The 17,051-nt window shown below is 34.6% G+C and overlaps 1 protein-coding gene across 2 annotated transcripts in view; it reads left to right on the top strand.

The window, feature by feature from the left end:
• The first annotated feature begins 4,941 nt into the window (after positions 1 to 4,941).
• The window catches only part of LOC120636949 (RNA-binding protein fusilli), a 133,502-nt gene continuing 121,392 nt past the window's right edge, over positions 4,942 to 17,051 (top strand). For both annotated transcript variants that reach the window (XM_039908539.1, XM_039908531.1), the window contains exon 1: positions 4,942 to 5,589. In XM_039908539.1, coding sequence (XP_039764473.1) covers positions 5,461 to 5,589 — 129 coding nt within the window. In that variant the 5' untranslated portion in view covers positions 4,942 to 5,460. The remainder of the gene's footprint in view (positions 5,590 to 17,051) is intronic.

The raw sequence follows: 17,051 nt of genomic DNA, 5'->3' as shown, positions 1-17,051 counted from the left end.
GTGTGGATAAACTGTGGGAGGGGCCCACGATTTCATCCACGCTCCTAGCATGGTCAGCAAGTGTGAAATAATGTCTAAATAATATGTCAAAAGGAGTTCTCCTCTCCCCTGTTTCTGTGCAGGTGAACAAGTGAATTTTGTCCCTTGTTAGTGGATATAATCGGGGATAAAAAAATCTAACCTAAGCCGATCAAGTATGATAGTTAAGCTGATCACTATACAGGCTAAATTAAACAGCTTCCAAGGTATGGAAGCATCAGTGGGCGAATCGGACTGTGCAATCGTTTTATTTTCATTTACCTACACAGGAGTCTCTATAATGGCCACTTTGCTACGATATTAGAAGTAGGCAGGCTTACTTAACTGTTGTTACGGTAAATTTATAAAGTGGGTAAATAATTAAACTTATGATAACTATAAATTCATATTTGCCAGATGTTTATGTTCTTGACATTGACTTGGTGGGTATTTTGATATAAATACGACTTCATTATCGATGCACCTCAGTCCTACATGGACTCGAACGATGCAAAGATACCTCCCGGTGTCTTAGTCGTTCGAGTATCACTGTATAGGATTAATATATCTCTGCCAGCAGGTGATGCCATACCGATGGAATGGCATCACCTGCTGGCAGAGGCTCGGAGCAAAGGCCCAATGTCTTAGTTGTTCACCAATTCAGTGACCGACATGGGCCCATTCAATTGCTGAATTTCTACAAATTAAGCCTGAGAGCTAGATAATTTAACTTAACTTATGTTACTTAAATTGACCAAAATTCTGTATGTTGGGATTGCCTTACTGGATATGTTGCGTATTTTTTTTGTTAAGAACTTATTATCACATAGTCACGCAAATAAATTCATTTTATTTCATTTAATTGCTTCAACAGCGAATTCAACTGTTTTACCCTCTCGTGTCTAGAAGACCTTTAAAATTAATATGAAGACCTTTGTAGATAAGGCCTAATCAGAAAAATAAGTGTCATTTGTGACAGTAAATTTATAAAGTGGGTAAATAATTAAACTTTTGATAACTATAAATTCATATTTACTAGATATTAATTTGACTCGAACGATGCAAAGATACCTCCCGGTGTCTTAGTCGTTATTCACATATCACATTATTATAAATTCAGTATAGTTCAGTACAGTTCAGTATAATTTTCTACTATTATTAATACCGACCTACTTATAGGTATACGATAACTCTAGTAGTCTGTGTATAATTTTAACAAAAACCTAATTAACGATTAGCTGAACTTCGTCCTAAAACCGTCACATTGCGCCCGCGCCGCCCCGAGCTCACTCGCCTCTGATTGGTCCGTTTCCGTAAATCCAAGATGGACGCCCACAACTCACATTACTAAACTATAAACAATCCAGAGTGTGACCCATTTCTGCTAATTGCATTCATTGATTTTAAACTCAATTTGTATTCCCGATAAGGCTCTTATTTGGTTGTCGCGATTGTTGGTATCAATTTATCATTGTTTACTAGGTATTCTGAAGTTATAACTTTTACAGTCTATTTTTCTCATTTGTTTTATTATGTAAACATTTTATTACTTTTTAATGTTAAGTATGTTTTAAAAATAGAAGAAAAACATATTAATATAATAATATATATTGATATAAATGAAACAAATAAAATAACTTTTTGAATATTTTTTTAAATTTTTAAAACGATTTTCACAAATTTACAGAAAAATGGTTTAGGTAAGTACATCACAAGACATGTTAGAAAAATGGACATTAAGGATTCTTTTTCTTGGGTGTTTATATGTATATTATAAGTATTTATGTATATTATTCATCAGTTATCTTAGTACTCATAACACAAGCTACGCTTATATATCACGCTTACTTTGGGGCTAGGTGGCGATGTGTGTATTGTCGTAGTATATTTATTTATTTTTCGTGGATAAAAAGTAGCCAAGCTATTGCAGTCTATAATCTATGCTGAATTTCATACAGAATCCTACAACTGATCTTGCTTGATTGAATTACAAAAATACATCTTTTTTATATTCCACTAAAAGTTAGCAGTTGACTGCAATCTGACCTGGTGATGATGCAGTCAAAGATGGTAGCGGGCTAACCTGTTAGGGAGTATGGTAGTCATGCCCCCTAATCGGTTTCTACGCGACATCGCACCGGAACACTAAATCGCTTAGCGGCACGATTACGTCGGTATCTAAACTTTTGCATGTATAATTTTTATAAAAATGTATTTATTAATTTACTAACGTTAGGTACGTAATCCAAAAACTTCTATTTGGGCGCTATGATGGCGCACACAAACATATTAGACAAAGTCATCAGTTATCACCCCACTCTGATTGCGTAGGCTGTTAATTAAAATAGAACATGAAATTAATAAAAAAATCGATGAACACAATAGGCCATTGCACATAATAGGTAATAAAGATTTATTATTATTATAATTACTCAAGTCACAAGAAGTCAAACTATTAGTTTATACCTACCTAGTAATGATGTAATCTTATTATATTTTCACATTAAGACTCAAAAAGTCTTATTTAGCTACTCACTTAATCATCACCTACTCAACAAGCCAGTTCGCCGAAAGTAAATTTCATTTAATGTTTTCGTAATTTTTGTGTAAAAGTATTTAAACATGATAAACGACTAAAACACCGGGAGGTATCTTTGCATCGTACGAGTCCATGTACGACTGACCACCTGAGGGGTTGCCCGGGGGAGTGGGGCGAGCGCGAAAGCTCGTCATGAGAAGAGCCCCAGAGCTCGACGACATCGGGGGGAGAGTGGGAGACGTCGACCCGAGGGTGCCTTCTGCGAGGGCTCGGACCTCGGCTCTGTTCGACGTTAATCTGAGTGTTGGTGGGCTTTTGCACTAATCATTGTTTAATCCGAACGGCCAAGTGACCGTGGTGAGGATCCACGTCCGGATGACGTCAGATATCGGGGCCCTCGTCTTCGCCGGTGAAGACGCTGTGTTGGTCGTTTGTTTGTGTGCTGTTGGGACACATTGTCTGTAGTTATACTGAAGTGTATCGATAATGCAGTCGTATTTATATCGAAATACCCACCAACTCAATGTCATGGACATTGGTTGTTCATCAAATATAATTTCAATGGTTTCTTGAAAACTATCTATTAACTATTTAATAAAATATCTGGCAAATATGAATTTGTAGTTATCAAAAGTTTAATTATTTACCCACTTTATAAATTTACTGTAACAAACGTTTAGGTACTTAAAACGCGCTGCGACTCAGTTGATGTCTATCCAAATTACAATACATGTTTAAACAATTAATATGGACCTGTAAAGTACCTCAAAATAACATATTGTTATTTTTCATGTATTATTTTAACACAATCGTCTTCCTGTTGGATTACTTGAATAACTATTATACTCGACTTTTATAATAGTTTTTTCATTCACTGCGTCTGGATTCCATGTTTACAGGCGACATAAAATGAGACTTTTGAAGTTTGATTTTATGTGAAACTATACGTGAATTCTGATTGGAAGCTATCTTTTTTCATCCTAATAAAAATTAAAAAGTAACCTACAACAAAACGTGGTATTCGTATACTCTTTGTAAGGAAGGTACCTAAACTACCTAGGTAGTTAATATTCATTGTATTCATTGTAAATATGTTACATAAATAATAAAAACGTAACCTATTTAGGTACATATATCAAGAAAATTTCGTTAATTCTATTTATTTTGCCACATTTTTTTTTCTTTTTTTAGAACATTCCTTTGTACTTACGTACTAAAACTATACTTCGTACTTTATCATACTTGCCTAATTACCATCGTCTTCATCATTTGCACTACAGTCCTAATACCTTAGCTATTAAAAATAAGTTTTTTTAAAGTTAGTTAGTATAATAATACTTAATTATAATATAAAGTTATTACCTGGTCTGTCTAGAGGTCGGGTCGGGTTAAAAATTGTTAGATATTTTTATTTTCTAATAGGTAGGTGCCTACCAGCCCGCATTCAGGAAAGTTAGTTACTAGTTGTACCTATCTAGCTTTGTCCAGTTTTCGTATCGTTAACAGCTGGTTTGCTGCTGTAGTGCGTACTTTATAGGTGCTATGTGTCGACGTATCTAAGTCAGTATCTACTTAAATTTTAAAGTTTTATTAGACATAGCTTAGAATAACGCCGCGCTGCAAAAATAATATTTGTTAGTGGTAGGTATTAACTATTTATAAGTATCAACGTCATACCGCTATTACATTATGTAATTATGTACCTATCTACTTAAAAAAACGCTTTCAATTGCCTACTTTAATTAGTAATACATAATGTTATAAATTTATTATGAATCTATGAAGGAATTTACAATAATAAATAAATATTTAAAAAAAAACCTTTATTAATGATTTTAAATTCCTTCATAAATTCATAATAAATTGATAATATTATGTATTATGAATTAAAGTAGGCAATTGAAAGCGTGTTTTAACAGTTTCGTTTAAACAGTAAATAGGGTAGGTACCTATATATATTATCTGGAAAATGCTGTTTTTTTTCATTCATGTAAGTCGGTAATTACAGAGGATTGAGTACTAAACCTCAACCGAGTCGAATACTACTTTCCCTAGCTAACCTCAGCAAGGCCGAATAACAGCACACGCAATGTAATCATACCAATTAAACAAAATCAACTAGGTATCTAGATAAATCCTTCACAAAACACTATCTATGACAGCTTAACAACATGGTAAATAGTAAAACTGCACGGTACATCGACGTTTTTAAAGCAACTTAATTCGTGGATAATGGTGTTAAGCGAGCGTTTTATAGGCTGTACGGTGTAAAGTTAGTGACGCGGCAGTCGGCTATCTCATCAATGATAATACGCGGTTTGGCAACGTCGCCTTACCTCACCTGGCGCGATGGCTGGCGTTTACCTGCGCAGTGTCAACGGGGGGCAAGCGGCTGACAGTCGATTTACCGTACCGAAAGACACGAAACGTGTCTCAAATAAAACTTAAAACATCCAAATACAGCTATTATATAAATATTTACCATAATCATCCATAAACAACAAAAAGTTTCCAAGCAGTGACTATAAAGTGAAATCAGTGACTGAACGAAATCGTTCGAGCGTATCCGGGACTGTAGAATTTCGAATTTGGATACGTTCATCGACACGGGAGACTATCAAGTTTTGGAGTTTCGTGTAACGCCGAATGGATTAACAACGTTTAATTCCAGGTTTCACTTGCGGAAACTCGCCTACGTTGTCGTATAGCGGTACTTGGTACTCCAACTGTAAACTGTGCGGCAGTGGTGTGGTATTGAGTAACCGTCTGGTTTTTGTATAGTTTATCGTGGTTTTGGGATTGAATCGTAGGTGTCCCGTTAGACATATTAGTATGCGAGTGGACTGTTAATTTAGTGTGTGGACTCGTGTGGCTAGTGTGGTGCTGTGGCAGTTTATGGCGCGATGATTAGCGGAGGCTGGGTGTGTGCTCTCCATGTCCGCACGGCTGGACTTGGAGGCGCCGCGCTGGGCTCTGATGAGGAGGAGGCCGTCTACCTCGCTTATGTGGTCATCGATGTGCTCACCAACCAGGTATCTAACTATCTCACACAATACACGTTTCTATTTTTTTTTTTTCGTCTTTTATTTGGGACTTTTCTTTAAAATGACAGCCCAATCGTTACCTATACGCAATCGTGGCGATTCTGTTACTAAGCCGATCTCTTTAAGTCTACAGCACGGCTAGCATGGTCGCAGAAGACATTTTCTCCACGGGAATATGAAAAAAATTATAATTTTCTCAGTTTTATCCACTCTCTGAGCATATGACGGGATGGAAGTAATAAACGGGTAATGTAAAACGTGGTTAAACGTCTCCTTTTCCCGGTTGCTGTGCTTTTGACGAGTAACGTTTATCCCTTGTCAGTGGATACAATCGGGGAAAAATATAATACCTACCTAGACAAACCTCGGCGATCTAGAAACAAGGATTAATATTTATAAATTTTCTATAATCGATGGTATTACCTAGTAAGGCCACTAGTCTAAATGGAGCGTAAACCTTTTCACTTTTTAAATAACATTTTGATCAATCTCCTTCGTGCCTTCTTCATCTACAAGACATTGGCGAAGTACCTTGTGCCCAGTTGGCACAGACAAAAGCCATAAACAATAATTGAATTGAATAACATTTTACCTACGAGACATACCTACCTACTTTACTATTATGAATTTGAAAGTTATTGTTTGTCTGTTAACTTTTATCGCCTAAACAACAATTTAATATAAAACTTGGGAAAACGTTAGATTTCATTCCGGGGAACTACAGAGATTACTTCGTGCTTTTTAGCCCGAAAAATAAAATTGTTCTCGTGGCATTTCGTAAAATAACAGCCTAGCGCGAGTCGGACTCGGCGCACGATGGGTTCCTTACCATTATTCACAAAAAAGGCAAAATATCCATGTACCTATGTTGAATGGGAGCCCTCTTAAATATTTATTTTATTCTGTTTTTAGTATTTGTTATATACAAGTATAGAAACAAATGATATACATCTTCTGTGAATATTTCAACTGCTTAACTCACGGTTCATGAGCTGGAGACAGACAGTGGAGTCTTTGGATTTTTTGGATTCCTCTTAGACCGGAATAGGATAATAAGTACCTATTAAAATATAACATTCATAAAAAAAAAATTATCCGCAGTACGAAGTTCGGCGGGACAGCTAGTTTGTTATATTTGTTATAAGATTTAATTTGGCGTGATTTTATGCCTAAAAATGCATATTTATGCCATAGAAGCAATCGCGGGTAATTTTTTAAGAGTTCCGTTGTTGTGTTCCGAAACTCTTCAGTGTTCGAAATAAACCATTTTCAAACAAAAAAAGAATAACATACATAAATTATGTTCACCCATCTTTCTAGAAGTCATACATAATGTTAAAAAAAAGCGCACAAGCCCCCGACAAGGTGCACGGGCGAAAGGGCGAATCCAACACGTGTACCTACATGCAGACAGACAGGCATAGTTTTTGCCAAAATACTTTCCCATTCGTGAATGTAAACTTGACTGCCTGGCGCAGCGGTGAGCGCTGTGGTTTTGAGTAGGTTGTCCCGGGTTCGGTCCCCGGCAGGGACAATTAACGAATTTATTATTTCTGAATTTTCTGTCCTGATCTGGTGGCCCTGGCTAGTTACCACCCTACCGACAAAGATATGTCGTCAAGCGATCAAGCCGGTACGATGTCGCGTACGAACCGAGTAGGGGTTTGGATTTACTATAACAGCAATATTCACTAACAGGTTAGCAGGTTACCATTTTAGATTGCATCATTACTTGCCACCATGTGAGATTGCAGTCAAGTGTACCGAATCACATATCTGACGAGTAGTGGAATAAAAAAAAAATTGGTGATAGTCTCGAAACTTTGGTTATATAAGCTAATTTTAAAATATATTTTGCGATTAATGTACTCATTTTTAATTATGCACACTTGTGTACATAAAAAATACCTACACAATTTTAATGCAAAATGTGATAAAGTCTGAATAGTGATGATAACAGATCAACCAACTTGATTTTCTCTGATTGGCTTAAGAAGTTTCCGAACTATAACTTGGGGACTTCGTCACGAACTTGACTAGTTGACAAGCATTTGAGTAGCTTATTTTTCTGTCCTTCTTATATCATTCTAAGTGTGTGTTGTAAGGTCGAAAAGATCTGTTCTGAACTGATCTGTATGGGGTAATAGGTATCCATATTGCTCTTGATTCTTTTCTACGTAACGTAATTCTACGTAACGTAACAATTAACTTAAATCACACACGCGCACGCGTACAAACACACACACACATACACACTCCAGAAGTGCTTTTTGTCCAGAAAAACCTTCCAATATTTTGAATGCTAATGAGTAGGGTTTATGCTACTTAGTCCAAGAGGCTTAGTATGGTTCAAATAAAAGAAATGTTGCCAAGCTCAACTGCCATTTGTTACCATTGACTCGCACAATGTTACTTGGTTTGTTGAAGTAAGCTTTTGGAGATCAAAATAGTTGTAGAATTTTATTACTAAATTCACTGCATAGCCACTCATGACTGTCCGGCCAACTTAGGTTACGTGCACTTCACTGTACTTAAAAGACTGAAGCCAACCAAATTGGTTAGTCTGTTAATCTTTAACAACTAAGTCGAAAGGAAGTAAATAAAATACAGATACGCTATGTATGAACAGTTGCGAAACCAGATGAGTTGCAAAATTAAACTGTTTCTGCTGCATACGAAATTTACGGTAAAACGATGTCGAATTTCTAAACGGTAGTTATGCATTATGATTAACCGTTTTTAAATATGTAAAGGAAGACTACGGACATCGAAAAGAAATTAAAGTGATATTGATACCTCAAAAAAGAGATCACACCGTGTGTAACAGTGATTGAGAGATAAATTTAAAAATTCAAAAAATTCAAAATTCAATTATTTCAAATAGGCCTAATATAAGCACTTTTGAAACGTCAAGTCTGTCTGTGTGTAGTGACTCTAGCACTTGTTCGGAAGGCAGATTCTACCGAGAAGAAGCCGGCAAGAAACTCAGCAGTTGCTCTTTTCCAATTTCAACAATTTACATTTTACATTTTAAAATTCATTTTTCTATCTTGTGAGAGATGAAAGCGGAGCCGGATGCTTCCAAGCAACCTTGTCATTAAAAGATTTTAAAATAATGACAGTGTCAGTACATATTTGAAAATTTAATGTACGTTCATAAAAACATTTCTAAATTTAAGAAAAAATGTGACTACAATAATTTAAACATTAGAAGTAAGAATAAACTTACAGTGCAATATACTAGGTTACATAAAATTCATAATTCGTTTAAAGGAAATTGCATACAATTCTACAATAAACTGCCAATTGACATCTTGGAGATGTCTCTTAAAAAGTTCAAAGTTTGTATTAAACGTAAGCTTATAGAAAAGTCCTATTATAGTATAAAGGACTACGTAATCGATAAAAAAGCTTGGGTGTAAATTATTGCTCTAACCAGGTTGCTCTTCTAATAATTTAAAATGACATTGTGAGATGGTGATAACAAAAAAAAAACACCCGGGTAAGTTGGTTGTGGGCTTCTTCTTAGACCAGGACGCGTTTGGAACCCTCGTAGCTTTAGTTTTAAGTTAGTTAACAAGTTACAACATAATACAAAATCAACCAATATTCTTTCCCTACTCAACAAATCAAGTCTCATAAAAAGCACTGCGCTACTGCCATCTCTTTCTTGATACTCTTATGTAGATAAAGCTATCCTTTTCATTTTTCGCTTCAAGTGTAGGGTTATATAATGTAAAAATAAAATGTGGACGTTATCTTTAAAAAATAGGGGTGACGAATAAAAGTCTCTTTTGTTTGCGTTAGAGAGTTAGAGCTGCGACCTTTTAAAATTAGCTTAGTTTTTTTTTAAGTTTTTGAAAACTTGTAGTAACACAGTCAACATAGCAATGTTATGACAAACGTGTTAATAATTATTATTATTTATTTGGTAACTATGACCCATATATTTAAACAGACTAATTAAAATAAAGTAATTATCAAAAAAAAAAATTACATGATATATTAATATTAAATATAAAAAATAGTTACAAATACTAATTTCTGCCTCCTGGCAGCCCTACATGGGTTTGGAGAGTCGTATCTATTAAGTAATGCCTTCAAAATGCTGTTAATGCTTACCCACGTTCTTCTCATCCAGAATGCTATTCGTTTCCTTCTGATGGCAAAAAAGTCATCAGTATGAGAACGGATGCGAACATTTCCTATAAAGCCCCAGTTATTTTATTCATTTATTTAAACTCTTTATTTGTAAACCACTACACAGTTAGGAAAATAAAGGACGAATAGAGAGAATCACAAAAACTATTGTACATATTATATAAAAGGCAGCATTATCGTTTAGAAGCGAGAACAAATAGGTGGTGTAAAAATAAGTTACATTATTTACCAAATATATTCTTTTGACAATTCCCTTTGCTGATCTTTCAATCTATTAAGGCATTGGCGAAGTAGCCATGTCATCAGCACATGGCTAGCCATGTCTTGAACACATAAAAGCCAAAAAAGAAGAAGATGAACAAAGCCCCAGTTCAAAAAAACGATTACTTACGAGAACCCTAAAAGTTTAGGATCATCATCATCATCTCAACCAATCGACGTCCACTGCTGGACATAGCTCTTTTGTAGGGAGTTCCACAATGCACGGTCCTGGGCCGCTTGCCTCCAACGGCTCCCAGCTACTCGCCTGATGTCATCTGTCCACCTCGTTTCAAGTTTAGGATAAATGAAAGAAATTCTGTTTTCTAGCCTATTAACGTCAGTTGAACCGAGACCCCATCTTTCACTGACAGGTATTAGGGGTTTAGACCCTCGACAGTTCTCGAATGCGGTTTAGCGGGCTCTCAATATTTTTGTGATAATAACCGGGACCGATGTTTTATTGTATGGGTTTAATATAAGTGACATACCCCTAACAGGTTAGCCCGCTACCATCTTAGAAGTACGCTTAGTAGCTTGTAGTATAATTATAAAGAAAACCTACCATTAAGCTGCCGAGCTGAGTCGGCGACTTGCTGATTTTGAGTCGCCCAAATAGTTTTTAAAATTGTAACGGAAGGAGACGTGGCGACGAATCTGCGACATCAAGTGTCGGTGAGTCGGTGTGTCTGCCGGTCGGGAGACTATGGTGTTCCACCTAATTGATAGAAGTGGCATAACGACGGAATAGTTACGCAATGCTTACAAACTTCAACATACAACCTTTCCAATGTCAGAGCGAGAAAAAACACTCATTCCGACGTTATGCCGCGTACATTAATAAGGCCCCTTACTTAAAAAAAGAATCGGAGCCGACCTCGTTTGAAGAAATTTCACTTCGTTCGTCTAAAGTATAACTTGTGTTCCGCATAGTTCTCATCGCCATATACGCATATTTAAATTCCAAATCAAATATGCTTAGCTAAGTTTTACGTAAGCTAAGTTGTATTCCCTACTTTGAGTGGATTTTAGTCTTTTCTGCTAAACTACATCAAATTGTAAAACCAAACAAATATAACGTAAAGTTAAAAATAAAAAGAAAATCCCGACATTCAATATAGTGTTCATTATTCTACTTGTCAATATCCCTTTCATTTGATACCCTTGAGGGAGTTGTGAGAAAACCGCAACTGTAATCCGCCATCTTGTAGCGGCGGCCATCTTGGAAAGATTTTGATCAAACATGGCTAAGAAAACTCACAATAATTCTCCTTTCAATCAAAAAAGAGCAAAATTGGTTCAATTCCACAGCAGCCACACAAACACACACACACACACAAACTCATACACACTAACACAGAGACGTCAAAACTTATAACACCGTTGTTGTGTCAGGGGTTAAAAATAACACAAAAATCTGACGCCGCTAACTAAATGACAGCTTAGTTATTGGCTACGAGATTTTAACGTTATTGACAATGTTAAGTTGTAAAGCCGCCATAAGTAATGCGTTCTTACTACAAACCTGTTTCTTTATGCTTAACAGCAACGCAATCAACAAAAAAGCTAACAAAAATATTCATGATTCTAGTTTTATTCCCTTATTATTATCTGCTATATAATCTTAAGTTTGTAACTTTAATTTGAATACAAAGCTCGTTATTTAAATCGCATTTTAGAAATCGTAATAGGCAATTTATTGTACTCAAACTTGCGGAAAGATTTATCTAGTGTCAACTACAGATTAGCCCTCTGAATCTCCAATCGTGATAAATGATGATGCAGTCTAAGATGTTAGCGGGCTAACGTATATGGGTATACATTTTACCCATTACTTATCGATTCTATGCACATACGCCCTTCTCTGTTTCGTCAGTAGGGTGGTAACTAGCCACTTCCCAAATCTTTTTCTAGACTAGACCTTATGATTTTTATGATTACGACATGTATAAGTATGTAACGTTTAGTATATTTGTATATAATTTGGATGTATTAGTATAAAAGCTTAAGTGACATTGAAGTATTTAAAAATATTTAATGACTTTTGAAGTTATACTTCTTTTGGCGCGTTAGTGAAAAATGGTGAGAGTAATTTTTTACGATGCGCACACCGTCACAAAAAACCGACACAACGAAATAAGCTATAGTCAACATTTTAGTCTTTCTAAAAAAGGTAAATTTGACAGTTGACTTTCAATAATTCAAACAATACCTTTTTTCTATTGTTAGTGTCGTTTTCTCTACAAACGTATAATAAGGCGTAAGATACAATTTTTGAAAACATTTTTATCTTGTTACGCCAAAGATATATAACTTCTAGCGCGTATACATAAGTACACACACGTTGTTTCTTCTTTTTATAAGTATTTCTTTACAGCGATAAGGCCACCTAATCAAATGAAGTGTATTTCCATTACATTTCATTAAATTCATATAGCAAAGATGCCTGCAGCTATACGAACGAAAGCGTCCGCATTACGCAGTCACTTTTTTCTCCAACAGTAATCTGCACGATAGTGAAAGTTTCATCAAATAACAAATTCCGTTCCGTTTTTCCTGCTGATGGATCAAAATACAATTCCAAAAGTATCGATTTTTATTTTGTAAGTAAAGTGAATGTCGTTGTTGATGTTAGGTAGTTCAGCTAATTACAAACTTACATCCAAAAAAGGTAAGGTTTTAAATTCGGTGCGTTTTAAAATTTATTTATTTGCAGCCACAGATAACATTCGCATTTTAAAAATTGAACACTGAGAGCCGATATTAGAAAATAGGTTGATAGTTATTTAGTATAAGTTAAATTTGGGCCTTTTTGTTAATTTTCCTACGTCTATGAGGATACAAACACTACGTAAGACAATCGACTAAACTATCTTCAGACTAAATTTCTTACAATACCTACCCTTTATTATTTCCTTTCAAAGTTTTTTGTTATGTATGTAACAAATAAAAGTGGCTTGAAGTATATAAACATGAATACACTATCCATGTTAACATTGGTACATAAATGTTATGTAGTGTTGCGTAGTTCTTTTATGCAGTAACAAAAAGCGGTTAACCTTCTGTTTATTACCGAAATACTTTTAAAAAGATTATAGTACGTATATTAAAACGGCACTTAAAATTAAGAGCATATTTGTGTAAGGGTGCTCTATAAACTATTTACAGTAATTATTAATATTAACAAAATTAACTTATAATTTTAAATATTATGACACGCATTAAGAGAGTTCCGGAAAGGAGGGCATAACTGAAAAAAGATCTTATATGTAGAAGAGTTCGGTTTTTAATATTCTTTCAACTCTCCGTGGAAATGAGACGTAATTTTGAACCACAACGCACTGATATTTATACAAAATACCAACCTAATAAATCACAGATTGCCCGTACCATCGTTACATAGTATGAAACAAAGTGGCTGTTTGTACGCATAGATCTTTTAAACTGATTCGAGCATCGGATTCGAATTCAGTTTTCGGCATTAGAAAGAATGATTCAAAAGGAAGGTTTATACATAGTAAGAGCAATGCAACTAAAAATTTGAAATGTGCTGTCGTAACGATCATAATTCAGTGCGTTTACATTGCTAACTGGCTTAACTTTACGAGATAGATTGAAATAAAAAAAATAATTAAAATACCAATTACGGAATTGTATTATTAATTATTCAAACTGCAGAATGCCCTACATTAGAACTTACATTGCACCCTTGTGAAGCAGGCCGGGGCGCGTCGCTAGTTAAAAATATTCGTATAGCAACAATTTAAGAGGCAAAGTTTTCTGCTTTGTTCTACGCGTTTTTTCACCAATTATATATAAAAAGTATACTCGCATGTCGATCTGTTTTGTAACAAAACAAATATTGGCGGAGTTGCAGCCAGCAAAATTAGATAGATCACGTTTGTCGACGATACCACTATTTGCCTTAACAGTTAAATACTCGGTGGTGATAAGGGTGACAATGCTGCCAATTTATTGTACAAAGTCTCTTAAGTAACGTAAATTAAAGGAGCTAAAAATATAGTATGCAAACCTTTTCCGCAAAGAAAATAAAATGATCGAACTACTTTTATTTAGTACCTTAAATTTAGTTTCGTCTCCTGTAAATTTAGTTTTTAGATTTTTGCGTACTGCGGAATTCGTAACAAAGTTTTATACTTACTTTCCCACAGAGGTGTGCTTGTTTTTCAACTGACTACAAAACGGAGGAGATTTTCTAATGACTTCAGACTTCAGACATGGCTAGTTACCACCCTAACAACAAAAACTTGCCGCTATCAATTTGACGTTCGTTCGTTAAATGAACGCCTTATGTTACTTCAATAATTCTTTCAAATTTTCAACTAGTCTCGATCGAATTGCAAAAGATCTTCGGATTCTGAAGGTGAAATTTATAATGTTTTACTCGTAGGTACTTCAATAAAATGTATTATTAAAGAAAATCTGTTTTTTAAAGCAAAGTCTTTATGTTAGTTTCCCATTAATCTTGTAATGGTTGATCATGTTCCCAAACTTCACTATGAAGTCTCACAGACCATCGAAACATAATCATTAGATTTTGGGAATTAAATACTGATATTAATTGTCTGGCTTCTTACAAAATGGTCACCCTAGTTGTATCTCCACTTATCTTGTGTATTTGAACTGTTAATTACTGCTTCACTTTTTATTGTGACATTTTCCAAAATAACTTCAACATCATAAAACAGCTGTGTTTTTATCCAAACGTACATGAAATTTTATTTAAAAAAAAACTAATTATTTAAACTATTTGTTTTTTACTTGAATCAGTATTAAAAAACCGGGGCCAGTCTTAATGCTAAGCCGTCGCCGCCGAACTCCACCATTCCAGGCTTGTACTTCGAATTCTTTAACAGAAAAACCCAATACCTAAGTTTAACCCAAATCGAAACTTGAACCTAGGTGTAGGACCACGTGATTCGTAGTTAGGCATTCTAAACACTAGACCAATCATACAGTTGAAAGTATTATTGTATTTTACATCACACTTCGCCACTACATAATATATCCATCTACGAAGTCAGTAAAACAAGTTTTTCATAATATAATCGGTGCGGCGATACCACTTCTGTAAAACTTATTTAGGAAACTTGAAGTGCGTCAAACCTGTGCGCAGAACTTAAACCTTATACAATTAAATATAACGTCAATTATCTGTAATTCCTCTTTGTTTACTAGCTGAACCCATGTAACCCTTCTGATACTACATACATCTATATCCCGGGAAAAAAAAATATTAAAGAGGTCACTCTCTGGCTCTTCAACTATCACCATGCAAAATATCAATTTTTTCCGTTGCTTAGTGAAAGAAAAACTAACTAAAAAAACGTTTTACCAAAATATTAGTAGGTATTAGATTATCGATTTATGTCATTTTAAATTAAAAGCCTATTCAACTTTTACATCTGTATTATTTATTCTCTGCGTCTATATATTCTCTTTGAATTAATTAAGGGTATTTTGGAGGATATCGCTTCAAGAAATAAGGCTGCCTTTACACTTTTTTTCCTTTTTTTAGTTCACAATAATGAACACGTAGACATACAATAATGTAACAAATACGAATATTGTCTATAGCAAAACTGAGAATGGCCACTGACTTGAAATACTGGAATACAGGATTCTAGTCGTTAAAAATTAAAGATTATTTTTATTGAATATTTCATTGTCTATTTTCGATTACGATAATATAGACTTATTTATGTATTTTAAATAAAAACATATTTTTTTAATATTGATAACACCCTACAACCTTTGGACGAGTGAGCGCAAACTGACTCAAATTGCGCTCACTACCCATACAGCTTCGTTGGCCGTACTAGTAATTCAAATAAAGACTACCGGAGGTGTTTTGGCGGCAAAAGTTAGTTGATAATCCAAATTTTTCCAGATTTGTTCATATTTTACACTTAAACAGTCTGCCAAACTGAATTACAGATATCCACGAGAGCTTGTAACTGTCGACAGCAGTAGCTCTTGTGGACTTTTACACATTATGTACTTAACTTAATTTTATATTTATGGTGTTATTGGATAGAAGCAGGCGGCGTTACTTTGCGGAATTCCATGATAAACTATGAAAATTAAGCTTCATTTGCTATACTCCGCGGAAAAGCAGGAGAATCTGTATGGTGGAATTTATAACTTCTTCAATTCTTATACTCCACACTAAACAGATCTTCGGCAATGTACCCCCTACGCACGTTTTGCTCCGAAAACGGAGCATCCTCAGGAGATGTTGACTTTACAATTAAAAATTGTTAACAATTACTTATAAAATACTCCATAAAATCCTGTTTTTCACAGAGTATAGCAAATTAAGCTTAATTTTCATAATTTATGGTGTGATATTACTATTAATCTTAACCTCAATCTTGTTGTTGTTTGTTAGTTTATTTGTCCATGCTTCACCTAGGCAACAAATGAACTCAATTTTTGTCAATAAGTTAGTTGAAAGAACTGAGAATAACACAGGATTTTTATCCCATGAGAACAAACTGGTCCATGGTACTTGAAATGAACGCGGACGAAGAATAGTAAACAGCTAGTATAGTAAATTACTCAGAAACCGCTTGATCATCGTGAATAACGTAGTTCGCGTCTTTTTTATCTTCTTAACTAATTAAGCCTTGTTATAGCTTAATCGGCATTTATTTATACAGGAAGACTTTTCAGTCTCTGTCCAATTTTTTTCTAAAGATTAAGTGTGATTGAACGTCTATATAAAAAACCGAATTCCATGTAAGTAATGCAAATCTATTCGTCTATTGCAGAAAAACATGCAATTTTATTTACTTGGATGAATTCTTTTTTTCTAATTATTTTGATTTAAAAAACTAAAGTACTGAACGGAATATAATGAAACATCTGGTAGCCCAATCTCCAATATCATTTTATTATGCTTTCAAAAAAAACAAAGATGTTACGTTTTATTTATGACTGAGTTCTGACTTAATGTAAAAGGTAAAAAAAAATGAAAAACGTCGCAATAGATAAAATTAAACAATCAT

The sequence above is a fragment of the Pararge aegeria genome, chromosome 1 (assembly GCF_905163445.1).
Source record: "Pararge aegeria chromosome 1, ilParAegt1.1, whole genome shotgun sequence".
In the NCBI taxonomy this organism is placed as follows: domain Eukaryota; kingdom Metazoa; phylum Arthropoda; class Insecta; order Lepidoptera; family Nymphalidae; genus Pararge; species Pararge aegeria.
Note: the sequence above shows the minus strand (reverse complement) of the source record. Positions and strands in the feature narration are given on the sequence as shown.